The following is an 11,898-nucleotide window of genomic DNA, read 5'->3' as shown; positions in this document are numbered from 1 at the left end:
GGTATGCGCGAGGAAGGTGTGGGACGACGGAGAGTTCGACAGGGAGGGGTTACAGACACGCCCAGGCCGTTCTCCTTTGCCTCTGCGGCGGCCCAAAAGCCGCGGAAAGCGAGGGAAGGGTTCCGTGGCTTTTGCTGTCGCTTGTCCTCACGCCACCGCTGCGGCCCTTCTGGTCCGTGGGCCGCCGCGGCGTTGCTTGGAGTTTTTGTTGCTTGAAGTTGCTAAACGATGAGTCACCTCCTCTCAGGTTGTGAGCATGCGGCGGAAGAGGGGAGCAGTTCTTGGCGGCAGTGCGGCCAGCACAGGAAGCAAAGAAAATAAGAAGGAAGGGAATGGCCGGACCCTGCAGATGGGGGGCCCTCCGAGCGGAAAGGGAAGGGACAACGCTCCCTTTCCGCTGACGGCTTTTCTAACGGCTTGTCCGTTAGAGCCGTCAAAATTCCTTCTCCCCCATTGTCTCCGCGGCTGCAAGTGGATCAGTGGAGACGCATATATAAAGCTGGACGCCAGCGCCGGAGCAAGCGAGAAGTCGTGAACGGTTCGTGCTAAGAGCAAGTCTGTGGTTCCGTACTCGTGAGATACTCAGCGAAAGAGCCCTCCACTTCCCGCCAGGAAACATGCAGAACGTCGTAAGTATCCGCTTTCCGGGAGTGCCTGGATTTTCTGGATGTATGCAGTTTACAAGGGTAGAGGCTCGCGAGTCGCTTGTTCATATTAAAGTTGATCACAGCTCGAAAAGCACAGCCCGAACACAAGTGCTGCGTTTATTCGTTCTGGCGTTCCTGCTGTCTTTTTCGAGCTGTGACCAATTCTAACGTGGGTATGTGTAGCCGGACATATCAGAATATCCCCAGAGTAGCCGGGGGATGTTACACTATGTTTATCCGTTCTGGCGTTCTTGCTGTCTTTTCGAGCTGTGACCAATTGTAACGTGGGTATGTGTAGCCGGACTTATGAGAGTATCCTAAGTGTAGCCGGGTATATCACGCATTCAGGCTTTCTCATGCGTCCGGATAGTAGTATTTCAGGGAAGTTAGAAAACCATTGTCCCACAGCTGAATATCTTTATAAGCCTTCAAATGGGGTTGTCAGCGGGGATCTTGGCTGTGGTCAACCGATGCTTCGTTCTTAAAATGGTTAGAGGATTGAGAGAAACTTCGCGGCAAAATGTCGCCAGCCAAATGAACGCCATCAAGGGCTTTGTCGAACCATAGTTAAGAGTCACATTTGTAAAGTCTTCTTTGGAGTTACCTTTATGATACCTTTACACATGACCTTACAAAATCATCTCGTCAAGTCTAGATCTGACTGAAAAACGAACCGAACGCTGTTTCACAGCAAGTATCCCTCCTGGAGCCATAAAAAATGAATGCTGCGTTTATGTCGCACCACAGCTTAAGGTCAGTTTTCCATGGGCTGAGACCTAACAGTCCTTATAGTTCTGTCTTTAGAGCCCGTGTATAATGGGACTAACTTCGTGCCTTTCTGCGTAACATTGTACTGCTTAAGTAAACCGTCTTCGAAATGGCCTTTCTGGTTCAGATTGCAGCAGCCCTCTTCAGCCTCGTCGCTTCGGCCTTCGCTGGCGGCTACGGCGCTGGCTACGCCGCGGCGCCCGTCGCCTATGGCGCCACCTACGCCGCTCCTGCCGTTGGCTACGGATACGGCGTAGCCGCTCCCGTCGCCAAGACCCTCGCCTACGGTGCCACCTATTCCGCTCCCGTCGCTGCGTACGCAGCCCCTGCCGTAACCAAGACTGTCTCCACCACTTTCGCCGCACCTGCCGTAGGCGGACATTACGGCGGATACGGCTATGGAGGATATGGCGGATACGGCGGCTACGGAGGATACGGCGGATACGCCGCACCTGCTGCTGTTGCCACTTACGCCGCGCCCGCTGTGGCCAAGACCGTTTCCGTCGCTCCAGCTGTGGCCACCTACGCTGCTCCGGCCGCTGTCGGCTATGGTCTCTCCGGATACGGCTATGGCGGATACGGTCTCGGAGGCTATGGCGGATATGGTCACGGTGGCTACGGAGGATACGGACTCGGTGGTTATGGCGGATACGGAGCTGTCGCCGTCGCTCCCGCCGTTGCCCGCTACGCTGTGCCAGCTGTAGCCAAGACGGTGGTCGCTGCACCTGTTGCAGCCTACGCCGCACCTGTCGCCGCCCACTACGGAGGCGCCGTCGCCGTTCCGGCCGTGGCCAAGACCGTCGGCTATGGAGGCTACGGAGGCTACGGTGCCGGATACGGCCTCGGATACGGCGCCGGATACGGGCTCGGCTACGCTGCGCCAGTGTACGGCCACTACGCGTCGAAGTACTACAAGAAATAAGAGGTGAGCACAGTCTTGACGTTTGCAAGAGCGCTTGCTCCATGATAGCAGCGATCACTTCACGCCTAGCTGTGTTCATTTGGCCGTGGGGATCGCTGCGTGAGCTTCACTGCTCAAAGCTCCATAAAGTTTGACGTCCAGGACTTGCGTTTGTCTGGCGAGAATTCACTCCTTGCAATTCTTTGTTGCGCGCAGTTTTGAAGTTATGAACTTGATTTTTAAGCAAAGATAACGATCACCTATAGTGATGCGTTCCAATGGCCTGTAATCACTGCAGTTTAGTTTGATTTGTCGACTATCAACAAGGAAAAAATCATGAATGCGGGCGTCCTTGGGTTAAATATTTCACATGATTATAAACAAAAGAATGCGGCCTCTGTGTTTTTAAAATTCGAGCATTATGTTTGAGAGACATTCGCACCAAGTAGCTCTAATCTTGTGCAACATCACGCTCAAAGTTGAAGACACGTATACGGAAGGTGGCATAAGAGAAATGGCGTAAGAAAAGGCAAGGTTGTGTGGCTTAACATAAAAACTGCAAAGAACAAACGCATTCGACAGCATATTAATGCGAGCCTCAAAAGAACAACCGTAAGCGCGGTTAATACGGCCAATTTGTCTCTTTAACCCTCCTTTATCAATGACTATTGACTGGACGTGCGCAAAAGGAGTCTTTCAAAAATGCGTATTTAAATACCCATTTGGCGTTCGTGGGTGAGGGGACAAATGCGGGTTAATGACGTCCTAGTCCAAATCAAGACGAAGAAATGGGCTTGGGCAAGGCATGCGCTGTGGAGGCAAGATAACCGCTGGTCCTTAAGGGTAACGGAGTGGATTCCAACAGAAGGCAAACGTAGCAGGGGGCGGCAGAAGGTTAGGTGGGCGGATGAGATTAAGTTTTGCGGGAATAGGGTGGGCGAAGCTTGCACAAGGAAGGGTTATTTGGATAGATATGAGAGAGGTCTTTAGACTGGAGTGGGCGTAGCCAGGCTGATGATGTTGATGATGATGATGGAGCTCGTTAGAAATAAATGCAATTATATTTAGTGCACGTATCAGGAAACGATTAGTCAGTACTTAGTGAGCACAATTCTATGCATTGCAACCGACAGGTGAAATAATAAAGCCACCAGGCAGAACACGGCAAAAGGCAATAAATGACCGAATTGGCAGCTTCAATCGAAACCGCATAAAGACAACAACTTGAAAACAAGGCTGTATTTGCATGGAATACCATTCCACACAGAAACCTGATTTATGTCTGCTGCGACGTTGTTCGTCAAAAAACAAAATGGAAAGGGAGAGGAAGTTACCTTTAGTGCACGCGCCATTGAGTGTATATTTTTGCTAGTCGAAAGGCGCACGCAGCAAAAAGAGCGGCAGAAATTTGTCAGGTGCCCACTTGCCTATGACCGGCAGCTAAGCAATGTAGGCGAAATAAGACAATACGTTCCCTCTTACTCTATCTATTCATATTCTTCACATTGTCGTGTGGCTCATTAGAAGGACAACGGCAACTGGGCTTCACCTCACCCCCGCTCACCCCCCAGAAAATGAGCATTATAGAATGATTTTGAAGTGGAATCGCTGCGTTTTTTTTAAAGCTTAAAACGGTATGCCATTCTTAGTAGCTGTAGGGAGAATTCTATGCAACGCCCCACGTATGCCAGGGATGCCGCTGGAAAGAAGTAGTGCATTTTGACTCTGAGCGCATGAAAGACGAACAAGCAGGCTCGCCTAGTTAAGCTTGCTCCATGTCCCGTGTTTCCCACTTGATAATTGCACGGACTACGAGAACCTTTACATTAACCGTGACGTGCTCATCCAAATAGTAGTATCGAGGTATTTCCGAACTTAGAGCACCTACAATTTCTCTCTGCTCCCGCAGTATACATGTATATTCTGACACGTGAAGTAGTACAGCTGCACCTGCTGTACCACTGGGACACCTGTTGTGGTAAAATTCCCCCTTCTCTGCTACTGCTGAGCCTTCAGCACCATTCTTGTGCCCGCACAACTGAAGTCTTGTGCTCATCTATACAACCATACACCACATTTTTCAGTTTCTCCCTTCCTATACGTGCACTTCTCACGTTGTCCGCGGACCTTTCCAGATCTACTTGAAACCACATTTGTAGTGCAAGTTGACTTTAGTTGACTATGGATCCATTCGAGCATTAATTCAGCAACTGAAAAATTTGCTTAAAGAAACAAAACAACTTAAGGTAATCCGGTTTGAAAAGTGATAGAGCCCTTACAAAAATTTCTTTAGGTAGTCCATAGACTTCTGTCTATTGAGTCTATAGACTCTCCATAGACAAACCATAGAGAACAGTCTATAGGCAGTACAAATCCTATAGACTGTCTATAGACAGTCTAAAGATTTGTGGCCGTACACTTTTAGTAGACGTTTCTCTATAGACAGTATATAGACTATGAATAGACAAAAATAAATATATTTAAGAAGAAATAAGAGGCTGTAAGAAGTCTATAGACTGTCTATAGATCATTTTTGTAAGGGAGGGCCGTCTCTCTGCAGAGATTTGTCTTGAGATAGAAACGGACGCTTGCTATCACTAACGCGGACCGCTATAACCGACATGGGGTGCTCTAATTTTGTTTTGTTTTTCCTGTTATCTTTGACAGCTCACCGTGACCACACCGTGACAGGGACGTCACAGAGCTCGCAGACTTCTCGGGCTTCCGCCAAGCATCAGCGCATCGGACGAGACTCACCACTGAGACAAGCTTTCGCGCTTCTCCTCTGTATTTATTTTCTGGCTCGGCTGACGTGGGCCACCAAAGCTTCTCTCGTTGAAAATAAACGCACAAAAGACCCCAATCACGTAGTTTACTTTCCACCTGACCGCAATGTGAAATGCGAGAGCAATCCCGCAGCCGCATGGTCTAAATTCTCGGATCAAATGCCGTATGTACGCCACCTCCCCGTCAAAAGTATACAGATCAAGGGTTTTGCATGTGAAACCAGCTGCGTGTCTCGTTATGCATCCTCAGTGACCGTAATCTCTCGAAAGAGGAACGGCTTTGCGTCCTCAATCCTCCGAGTTTGGACTGTTTGATGTGCTAGGGGTCCCGCTAAGCAACTTAGAAGCAAACCCCTTGGGCTGTATGCTTTTGACGGAGACTGTACTTGGCTGATGGGAGCCGAGCGTCGAATACATGTTGCTTGCGTGTTCTTGTGGCACTATGGCCCAAGGACGCAGTCTCTAAATGCTCGCATCAAGAGCAGTACTTACGCGGCTTATGTGAGCTGAATGTCGACTAAACGTTGTGCTTTCGAAACTATGTCACGTGGTACTATGACCCTCAGTCGCATGCTCTAAATGCTCGCAGAGAGGGCAGTACAAACGAGCCTGGTCGGTGATCAACGTCGACTAAATGTTGTTGGCGTGTTCTTCGAAACTATGTCACTTGGTACTATCTAGTTGGAGAGGGGAGAGGTTGCCGAAACGGCGGACATGCAATAGGCTCTAATTGCTTCGGATATCGTGACACGCGCACAGCTCGGAAGAAAGTTTCAGCGAACTGTATACACGTTCTTTGCCACCTGCCCTGGTCACGACTGAGGCGCCGATTGAGCGATGTCGCGATCGTCGAAGCGTGAAATACACCCGACTTTTGCGATCATTTGACGGAATATGCGTTCGTGAGCGAACGCTCCCGTTATGCGAAGCCGAGCGTGAGGCCATGAGAAAGTCGTTGGCCAGCCGTCCGCCGGTCAGAGGGTCACTAGGACTACAACGGTTGCGTGCGAGAAAACAAATGTTGCTGTCGTGAGCGGTGAAATCCACAAAGCACGTTGCGTGAGAAGCGGAGGACGACGTCTCGACAAACAGTGAGCGAGCAACCTTCGCGCATTGTGAAGTCGGGTGGTCGGGCAATACAGCGTGCATTGTGTGTGCGGTGGACTCTTGCGACGGTGCAGCTGCCTTTCGAGAGTGAGACGTACTGCGTGAAAACGGATGCGGACAGAGGGTTCGCTCTGACCAAAACACGCTTCGGAAGCCGAATGCTTGGGCACACGGTTTTCGCAATGCAAAGTTGCAACGAGAGTGCGACGCACAACATCGAATTTACTTTAATGCGCAAGCATTGCATGGCTGTATAGGTGGTTTCGACGTGGACTATAGATAATCTCGGTCCTACAACGGAGGAACTGGTTGGTATATGCGAAAAAGAATGGTATCGTCGGATAGACAATCAAAAGAGGATGCGCAAGTGACAAAATGGTTAAGGTGGGTTGATTTGGATAACTAATTAGAGCAAAAACTGTTCAAAAAGTAGGCGGGGCCGCAGAAAAAGTGGCGCCGAAGTTGAAAACACCTGAAGTGGGCGAAGCTAAAATGTGGTGCCAAATATGAATACATGGGACCAAATTTGAAAACGAAGCGTGGCGCCAAGTTTGAAAACTCAAAATGGGCAGTGATGGAACATGATTAATATAGGCAAAGAGGGGTGAGGAGGCATCACTGCTTACACAATCCTCCAATGCGGGTGCCGCAGTGATCTCATAATTTATATCTTATTTGTTTATCCATATAGCTACATCACCCATGGGACATTATTATGGGGGGATTGCAAACATAGTAATATAGAAAAGTCAAGGAAAGAAAAACAAAACAACAAGAACAAATAATACAAAATAAAATATAACTGATACAACGAAACTCATTAAAACATATTTCAAGCAGAGCTGAGGAAAACATTGTAGAAGGAACATCGACAACTCTTTCAGGCGGACGATTCCATCCGTTTATCGTGAAAGCGAAAAATGAATGGGCAAAAACATTCGTGTGGCAAAGAAACTTTATCGGGTGATCAGTTCTAGAGGAAATATAGTGTGGGGCCTTCAGGTAAACGCTTTCGTCTATTCCAGTGTAACCATTATATTCTTGAGCGCAGGTATTTGTAGGCATCAACGTGATTCACAGAGCTTCAAAGAGTGTATATTACTTGAGATAAATGTCAATGTAATAACTGGCAACATAATGTGTGTAGTAAATTACAATAATAAATAAAAAATTAAAATAGGAACTGAGCAATTAAAAAATTTCAACCAATAATCTCAAGGTGCTCAGTGCGGCACTGGATTGTACATTATCTTCCAGTGGGACAGACTTTTGGGATCACTAAATTCAGGAAGCAAGCTTGCCTAAAAGTGCTGAAATTCACAAACGCATCTGAAGGGGCAACGACGCAACCCCCTGCGCTGTACTACCAACGTTCCTTTATTTCTGAGTATTTCTGTGTTAATCCGCACCATTTTTTTCAAGCTTGTATTTCTCGAGATTTCACGTAGGCTATTAATCAAGTGTTGAAATCATGCCCGGGGATGAAGTTTTTTTTAATCCGGACACTTGCCATGACAACGGCCCTACTTGAGACACGTGGAAATAGGCATTATGCATGCTTTTCCTATGTATAATTTCTCAAGGGGGGGGGGGGGGGGGCGGTGCAGCGGTTTAGCGATGCGCCACTTCCCTGCGATGGCAGGTGCTGCCACCGGTGGGGCTTATGAGACCCAGGTTGGTCTTCCCGAGCGACCAATCATTGATTTAACTGCCACCTGCCACGGTGCGCAGTTTGCTCACCATCCGATGGGCATGTTGTCACGACGCAGCAATGTCACGTGAGCAAGGTGGCCAACCTGTCCTCTCTGGGCAGCACCTGCCAGACTCTTGCTCGTGATTTTTCCCTCACAACACCGACAATGCTGACGCGACATTTTCTTGTCACGCTCACGCTACCTAGAGCCGGACTGTGGCTTCACTGATCCTTTCATATTGTGTTCATCCGTACAGGTCGCCACTGGAAACTGAACCTGGCAGCGTTTAACACCTGGAGTTTCCAATAGGAGGCAGACGTTCCAGAGGGCGGACAAGTCAGGTGGGGAGATGAGATTGGAAGTTTGTAGGGAGCAGTGGCTGGTGCTGATGCAGGACAGGATTTACAGGAGATCAATCAAAGCAGACATCTGGGGCTAGTTGGTTGTGATTCATAATAAACGTAGGACTGGTGCTTAAGACGTGGACATAGAGAAGAATAAGACAGGACGGGCGATAATCCTGTCAGCGCTCGTCCTGTTTGACTGTTTTCTATGTCCGCGGGTTATGATTTATGGTTCATGGCGGCTAAACGTCCCAAAGTGACTCAGACTATGGGGGTCGCCGTAGCAAAGGGCTCCAGAAATTTCGACCACCTGGGGTTCTTAACGTGCACTGACATCGCACGGTACACGGGCCACTAGAATTCCGCCTCCGTCGAAATTCCACCGCTGCGGCCGGGAGCGAACCCGCGTATTTCGGGCCAGCAGCCGAGCGCCAGAACCAATTTTCCACTTCTTAAGTGCTATTCTTACGTTTATTAGGATACTAATGGTAGATGTCCTGGTCCTGCAGTGGGCTTCGTGCAAGCTGATAATGATTTGTCATCGCTGAATTCGCACCGTATACAAAGATGCTGCTTCCGCGCATGCTGGCCCATTTAAAGGTGCACTAAAGAGGAACACGAACTCGTCTTTTTACCGGGGAAACTGTATCTACACGTTTCTTGCATGTCTTGTGCGGCCGATTTTCTTAGTTAAATCGGGTTAAACACCCAAGCTCACGTCCTTTTTTTGAGCTCAACGCCGCATATAAGCGGTGTTCACCAATGCGTGGAGTGCCATTGAGCCAGTCCAGTGGCGGCTTCACTGTCGCTTTTACTTTGTTTTTTTAGGTTTCTGTTAATAAATCGTTTCAGTCAAAGACAATATAGCCGCAAACTAGGCCCACGAAAAAAAAAACACACGTGGACTCTGATTTACGTATCACTCTGCCGCTGGCAGAGCGGCAAGCCGCCAAGGGACTGGCTGCCGCGTTGGTTGACTCCATCTACCTGCCGCGTCGAGTTCAGAAAAAAAAAGCGGGAGCCGGGACGTTTAATCCGATTTAATTAAGGCAATCGGCCTCACATTACAATAATTCGAAGTTTCTAAGAATGCCCGGAACGTGGAGATTCCCGCGGAGTTCCCGCGGTAAAAAGACGAGTTCCGATTCCTCTTTAGTGCACCTTTAAGAGCAGGAATTGGACGTCCAGTTCGGGGCAGTCCGCCAAATAGTTCAACAGCTATAGCGTCTCTTAGGACAACCTCGAATAGACTTCGACGTAAGCGAGTGATATTCAGCGCCTGGTGCATGTACTTCCGCGCATGCTTCGCCCTCGAGCAAGGCTCGCTTTTCCATTCTCCCCACTCGCTCAGCGGGGGCAAGCTGCCGATCACGCGATGACGTGGACCGGCCAAGGTCTTTAAGGATAGGCCACTTTTCCACTGGGGTGCAGGACGTGCCCCGTGTAAATAAACAAGTAGCTCTCACACGTCTCACTCCGAACTAGCCTTCTTGCTCTAAGAGAGTCGTGACGTGCCCGAATGTCAAGTCAGGGCTTGCATATGTGAAGCGTGGAAATGGGTTCAGGGCGCCTCGCATGGCTCAAGGAGACGTAACACGGTGGCACTGGCGTGCGGCGCTGTCATGGCCCGGTTGCGCGTTCCACAGGACGAACAAAAATTGCAGGATTGCATTTAAGTCTGCTTAGGAGGGGAAATGCGGGAGCCAAGCCTTTGCCTTTCCGGTCTTTCTTTCACCATTTTTCATTTACTGTTATATTGTTTTAGTTATCTTTATTTCATATTTATTTTTGTTTATATTCGTTTTTATTTTCTTTATTTTTAACTTTTATTTTGTACTTCTCTACTTCCGTTTTTTTTCCACCGCTATCACCATCACTATGTCAACTAACACTACCGCTGTCATCAGTGTCAATCTCTAGCACTACCATTATCAGTAGCTACCACTACCTCAACCACTACCATCACTGTCACTATCTATCACTACCACTCTCACTATCGGCAGCTATCATTACGTATGTGTTGCTTTTCGCAAATCGCGGCCTTTGACTATGCGACTAAGTGTAGAAAAGGAATGAAAAAAAAAAACAAGCCACAGTTATTCGGTCTGTTTTGTGCTTGTTAAAAGCCCGGATGGGTTCTACTATCACCTGTTGCTTCTGCGGAGGATGGTCGCAATTAACCAACTTTTAAATTTTATTTCAATGACGATACAACTTATGATTGGCAATTCGCTCTAAAACTATAGAGATTGTTTACTATACATTCGAATCTGAGAAATCACGGATTTGTGCTGCGTAGAAGACGACGATGGGGGGGGGGGGGGGGGGGGGTCGCGTGCCGTGGAACGGAGCTCCCGAGCTAGGCGAGCTGCGAACAGACAAGGGAACCGAGAACGGACAATTTTGCTCGGAGTTGGTACTCATCGGATTACTGCTTACGCAATAACAAATATTAGCACAATAAATCTCTTCGGTTACACGTCGAGGCTAGGATTCTGAATTTTCTGTTTCCCACAGGCTACACATTTGAGACAAGGCACTCAATTCATCATTGTATGTTCAATCAATAGCATGACGCATTCTGTATCACTGCTTAATTTTCGCGCTCTTCTGCATTGAATTATAAACCACAAAACCCTATAAAAAAGCTTAGATAGTAAATTTAATATACGCAGGCTCTTGAAGATACTGGCTCATAGCTAAAAACAATATTCACGACACACCTAGCACTCTTTATTTATCAAAATCATGTTGTGAAGGCAAAGCAAGCTAATCTCAGTACACAATATCTGAGATCATTAAACTAGCTTATCGGCCATGTACTTCATGGCATAAAGGGAACAAAAACAACATCTTACGATCACGGCTCATTTTATAGTAAACAGCCTGCCTAACATATGCGGTATACTATAGCTGCTTTTACCAGGAGCATCAAGCTAACAACGAGGTAAAGGACGGCATTCTGCGCCATGGGGATTCTATACTTTTGTAATGTATCGGAAAACGGCATAGAATCGCGCTTCTTCTGAACTAAGGGTAGTCGACATGACTAGAAAAGAAAAAAAATATTGGTGGTGGTTTAGCTCTGGTTAAACCTGGAGTGACGCGATAGCTACAGCTGGCCGAGTGGAACTTGGTCCCGTGATCAACCACGTGATCAGCCACAGGGCCACGCCGCCGGCAGCTGCTCCGCATCACGTGGCCAACCACGTGACAGCGTGGCGGCGCCGCCACCGCCACGCCGAAGGCTCGGAATGCTACGGTAATGTAGCTATCGCTACAAAATTTCCGGTGGTTCATCATTGCTAAGCACGAAATAAAGAGTGAAAGCACAGTTTCTTTTTTTTCCCATGTGGACACCACCTCCAAGTACCTCAGAGCACGACTGAGGTGTTCGCTGTCCCGGGGAGCCAGTTATGTGCGTCTTGAATTTTTTCATCGCCAGTGCCAACTTACCGTATGTATGCCGAGGGCCTATGCTCCAGTTCCTCGTTTATGCAGCAGTGCTGTCAGCGCCAACGCGTACTGCTCTATTGCCGTGTTTCGGCAATAACGCTGTCCACGAGAACGCATGCAGCGCACATCTCTCCGTCACTGCCACCACACGGCTCAAAGCGCGAATATTAGTTTGATAGCAGTACTAGTTGATGA

The 11,898-nt window shown here is 48.3% G+C and overlaps 1 protein-coding gene across 1 annotated transcript; it reads left to right on the top strand.

Annotated features, from left to right (window-relative positions):
- Positions 1-473: 473 nt before the first annotated feature.
- Positions 474-5,179, top strand: LOC144101402 (uncharacterized). The gene is made up of 3 exons (XM_077634552.1): positions 474-629; positions 1,543-2,340; positions 4,984-5,179. The coding sequence occupies exons 1-2, from the start codon at positions 618-620 to the stop codon at positions 2,335-2,337; spliced, it is 807 nt and encodes a 268-aa protein (XP_077490678.1). The 5' UTR covers positions 474-617; the 3' UTR covers positions 2,338-2,340; positions 4,984-5,179.
- Positions 5,180-11,898: the final 6,719 nt, after the last annotated feature.

The sequence above is a fragment of the Amblyomma americanum genome, chromosome 8, assembly GCF_052857255.1.
Source record: "Amblyomma americanum isolate KBUSLIRL-KWMA chromosome 8, ASM5285725v1, whole genome shotgun sequence".
Taxonomy (NCBI): Eukaryota; Metazoa; Arthropoda; class Arachnida; order Ixodida; family Ixodidae; genus Amblyomma; species Amblyomma americanum.
This window is presented reverse-complemented; position numbering and strand designations above follow the sequence as displayed.